General features: G+C 54.6%; 2 protein-coding genes across 2 annotated transcripts; one reads left to right on the top strand and one right to left on the bottom strand.

Annotated features, from left to right (window-relative positions):
* On the top strand, window positions 1-1,592 carry K452DRAFT_303628 (uncharacterized protein; the record flags this gene model as incomplete). Its single annotated transcript, XM_033542749.1, has 3 exons — window positions 1-513; window positions 567-1,217; window positions 1,269-1,592. 3 exons carry the CDS (start codon window positions 1-3, stop codon window positions 1,590-1,592), a joined length of 1,488 nt encoding a protein of 495 aa, XP_033391039.1.
* An 880-nt stretch (window positions 1,593-2,472) lies between these two features.
* K452DRAFT_29739 (uncharacterized protein) lies at window positions 2,473-3,140 on the bottom strand. The gene has a single exon (XM_033542019.1). It carries the CDS (start codon window positions 2,959-2,961, stop codon window positions 2,617-2,619), a length of 345 nt encoding a protein of 114 aa, XP_033391038.1. The 5' UTR covers window positions 2,962-3,140; the 3' UTR covers window positions 2,473-2,616.
* Window positions 3,141-4,637: the final 1,497 nt, after the last annotated feature.

Below are 4,637 nucleotides of genomic sequence, written 5' to 3'. Positions count from 1 at the left end.
ATGCCACTCCACACACCGCCGCCCTCGCTCTTGCGATCCCTCAACCACCTCGACTCCTGCGCCGACGACAACGAGCCCGCGTCGTTTCCGATCGTCGCGTGGCTTGAGAGCTTGCCGCCATCGCTGCCGTTGCCGTCACCGCCGCTATCGCCGAAGAGAAAGCGCACGCTCAGCACCATGGCCGGCGGCCAGTCCAATGCGAAGCGTCGCCGAACGGGCGATCAGAACGAGGCAGAGGACGACCAAGAAGAGAGTCTCGACACAACGCCGCGCGCCGGTCGGAGCAGAAGCAACAAGAGCACCAAATCCACAACAACGTCGACAGATACTGCAGAGAGCATCTCGGTAGGCTCGGGGAGGTCCGTTAAGCAGCTTGGCGACACTTTCTTTGCCGCCGAGCCCATTGTAGCCAAGGACTATGATCCGGATGACATCCCGGCGAGCTTGTCAGCCATGTTCAAGCAAATCAAGCGCTTCAGCCGCGGTATTGGTGTCCTACCAGCCCGGCTTATGGTCAGTTCGCTCTGCGGCCTTGTAATAGATCAAGCTGACTAGATAATTTACAGGCCTCCTCTCCTCTCCTCCAAGACGACGACGACGGGTACCTCGCCTTCGACACCGACAACTCGCGCGACCGCTTTGGCCCAGTCCCCTCCCAGTATACAATCAACCGCATCGTGCACCGCACCAAAGCCACCCGCGACCACTGCGAAGCCGAGTGGAACTGCCATCTGCATACCGCCATCTTGACTGCCGCCTTCGAAAACACGACGTTCGATAACGCCATCGACTTCCACAACTGCAGTGCAGCCCGGATTGAGAAGCGCCTGCTCCCAGCATATGGCAGCCAGAAGTCATGCCAGGTCGACTTTGCGGTGGTGCTGCAGACGGATGCGCAGGAGCTGGATGTCATGCGCGCGCTCGCGGCCGGGAACATCGACTTTTCGATCAACCAGACGCTTTACACGCCCTTCAAGCGCGCACCCGTTGCTATAAGCTTGGAGACAAAGGTTACCGGGGAGAAGTGGCGCCCCGCGGAACTGCAGGTCGGCATCTGGGTCGCCGCGCAGTTCAAGCGGTTGCAGGAGCTGCTGGAGGCAGGGGAGAAGGACGGCGACGCCGTGGAACCGCTTCCTGCGCTGCCGCTGCTGGTTATCCAGGGCCGGAATTGGCATTTCCTCATGGCGGAGCGCAGGCGTGGACAGGGCGAGCAGACGGTGAGTACCTATCGCGTTTCGTCATGCAGAGCTCACACTGATTTTCAACAGACGATATGGGGCCCCATCCAGTTCGGCGACTCGTGCAGCAAGCTCGGCGTCTATCAGATTATTGCGACGCTTCAATACCTTGGCAAATGGGCGACGACGGAGTACCGTGAGTGGTTTGACAGGAAGGTGCTTCGTGTGCCTGCGGCGACAGCGGCGGGTTCCGCGACGGGAACTGGCATAGACACAGAGCCTCGAACGAGCGGAGGACTTGAAGCAAACGGCGTGGCGACGGACACTAGGCCTGGGGCACAGGCGAACGCCGAGCAGGAAGCGGATAGTGATACGATAGGGCATAGAGATGAGGACGAACTCCATCCTGCTTAAGATGGATTCGCCGGTTCACGCACGATACTCCGCCGCAAATTCTTGAATACATGCGGTGTTTCTCCTCACCTACTACGCCAAACATACTGCGTAGCGGCGAGTCTCGGTGGTTCAGCGCGGCGGAGGACTGCCATGTGATAGTAATAGTAATAGCAACATCAACGGTAAAAGCAACAGAACCAAGCACAGCTCTCCTCGAAGAAGACGCTCTTTCACCTTCCATCTCGCTACTGTCGCGTACCAGCGGGCAGCACACCAAAGGCGCAGAAGCTCCATCTATCTCTCACTCCCGCTCCCGCCCTACGTGCCCCGCGGCCTGAGGCCAACGTACACACGGCTGAGCATGCCGCTGGGCTGTGCTGGGGTGATATGAGATGAGCTCTGTTCTGTTGGTTGTGAGAGCCGGGGAAGAAGGGTTGGGTCTTTGGGGTCTTGGGGGTCGCCGGGTAGCGGGTTGGTTACTTCGTCGCGACCCGGATGCTGGGCGGAGGAGATGCTCTTGCGATGATGATATGACGCCTTTGGCAAGTGGATGAGCGGTGGGTGTGTAGTATTGAGACTCGGCTTGTGTGCTTGCGTGCTTACCTGTCCGTGTGCCTGCTCGAGTACGAGCGACCGTAACGACATGTCCGGTGAGCGTCAGGCTGTCCGCAAAAAGCGTTGGCTGTGTTGACGCCAGGAGCTACGAACCAGCCTCGTCAATACGCAATGCGCCAACCCGCGGGTACTATCCGTAATCCGTAAATGTCTCTTGGAACGAGGACGCAGCGCAATCTCCTCGAAACGTCCCCCTCCCTTCCACGCTAGTCGGTAGGCAACGGTCGCAAAAACTGAAACGCCCCACACCAGCAGCCCACGACGCCGCATCGCGCTCGCATCATCCAACCGGGCAGCCAGCCAGCACCTAGCTAGCCACCAAACCATCGCCCTCGTTCGCCGTTGCGTCACCAGCAGGAGCGCAGGAGCGCCATCCACAAGAAATCCCTTCTTCCAGCGAGCGAGGCGCCGCTCGCGGACAAATCTCTCACTCGCTCACTCGCTCACCCCGGTCACGAAACCACGAGACGCGCCCCTTGGGCCGGCGCGACGCAGCGCCACCAGCGCGGCCTGGCGGGCGCCGGGGTTTCTTGCGGCAGCACCAGCGGCAGCTGGAGGCTGAAATAAGGTCGGCGCTACGCGCAAGCGCGCGCGCTGATGCGCTGCTGCGCTGGTCGGGACGGCTCGATTGGTGCGGTGGGCGAGGTCGTGTGAGAGGTTGGTTGGGCTGCGCTGGTGATTTAGCGGTTGTTGTGTGGGGTGTTAGTGGTGGTTGGTGGTTGGAGACAGGGCTGTGTTCGGAAGGAGTTTTACTCGTGAAGGCAAGTATCATTTTTTCGTTCTTTGCAAGTCCAATAATTCAGTGTTTCCACCTTGAACTTACTGCTCATTGACAACGGCGACTTAGATAGGTTTTATGCTGAAGGCACTTGTATAACTAGGTCTGCGTCTGATGCCTCTGGAGAACTGTTAGTTTAGGAGTTCCCGATCTGCTGTACTTCTTTGCTCGCCTAAGTATTTCAAGATTAAGGAATTTGCATAATTAATATTTAAGTCTCTATCTTGTTGTCTCTTGGAGGTTTGTCGGGCCAGGGTGGCAGGCTTTAGCGGCAAAGACCCTTTTAAATGTATTCCTTTATTTAGCTTGACCGGCTTATGGAATAGAATACCGTAGAGTAACTGCTTTGTACCTACCCCGACCTGGGTTCGGGGCGTTCCCAGGATAAAGAACGCAAACTTAGGTGTATAAAAAAGCTGCGGGTTAGGACTAAAGATTTAGTTCCCAGTCCGGAACTGCGCAAGTATATAGTTAAACGTAGATGTTTACTATACGGAGTAGAAAGATTTATTCTAGGCACGGAACGAGAGCGCGTGAAGATCGGTATAAGACGGAAGACACAATTATCTCTCGACCACATATCATCCCGAGATACCTCGTCCGCCCTACATTATCCTCTAAGCAGCGACATCCTAGCCGAATCCTCCCTCAATCAATAACCCCGGGACCATTCCCAAGATCGGCGATTTTAGCCAGAATATCATCCATGGTCAAGCCCAGACCCATCGGATCGGTAAACACAAAACCCATAAGCACAACCACTATCAAATTCACCGTGTCAGCCAGTACCAAGACCATCATCAGTTTGAATGACGGGATCACAGCCGCCATAAATCTCTCTGGGTCCATTAGTGAATTACTTTCCGACGGATTCAGCAAGACCAAAGCTAGAAGCCTCTACTACAGAGGGTAGAGACGCTGATCCAAAGCCAGACCAATTAAGTCTACCAGCAGGCTTTTAATGAAGGAGCTTAAGAGAGCATTCCCGACATCTCCAGCATCATCGCAGGACCGGGGACCTACAAAAGCAAACACAATCCCTTTGTTACTACGCTTTGTTCCTCTTTATACATCCTAGACGTTCCCAGAAAATAATCAAACAAATTCCTTCCATCCCCTTCACCACCTCCAAAGCTCTGGAAACCGGAAGACGCATCTCCAAAAAGAATATACAGCTAATAGGTATAAAACCCCTACCTAACTACAGTTCCCACCCCCTAAAATTAAATCAGGACCTCCGAGCCCCTTCCTATCCACCTTACCGGACACTTACGTCCTCAAAACCAACTCAAAACCATCTAGTATACCCATATCAGCAACAGCAACACGGAAACATAGTCCGACACGTTTTATACCGGGATCAAAGGATCGTTGACCCTCTCTACTAAGTATGTACCAACAATCGAGTACGTCAGATCTTTCACCCTTATTCATTCATCCACGCCCTAACTAATATAAACAGGCTGCCAGGCGTGTTCAAGAGCAACGTGATAAGAAGGCTCTCAAGAAAGCCCTTAAGAGGGAGAGCAAGGATGATAAGAAGAAAGCCAATACAAAATGGCAAGGGTAGATGGTTGTTGAAGTGTACGCAGTTTATATTGCTTTTTCTGTGGCTTAGTCATTTAGCACAGGGTATAAGAGGACTCCGCCTACCGGGCTCCTAACAAGAT

Source organism: Aplosporella prunicola (genome assembly GCF_010093885.1).
Source record: "Aplosporella prunicola CBS 121167 unplaced genomic scaffold K452scaffold_128, whole genome shotgun sequence".
Classification (NCBI taxonomy): Eukaryota; Fungi; Ascomycota; class Dothideomycetes; order Botryosphaeriales; family Aplosporellaceae; genus Aplosporella; species Aplosporella prunicola.
The sequence above is the reverse complement of the archived record's forward strand: the minus strand, read 5'-3'. Positions and strand labels throughout refer to the sequence as shown.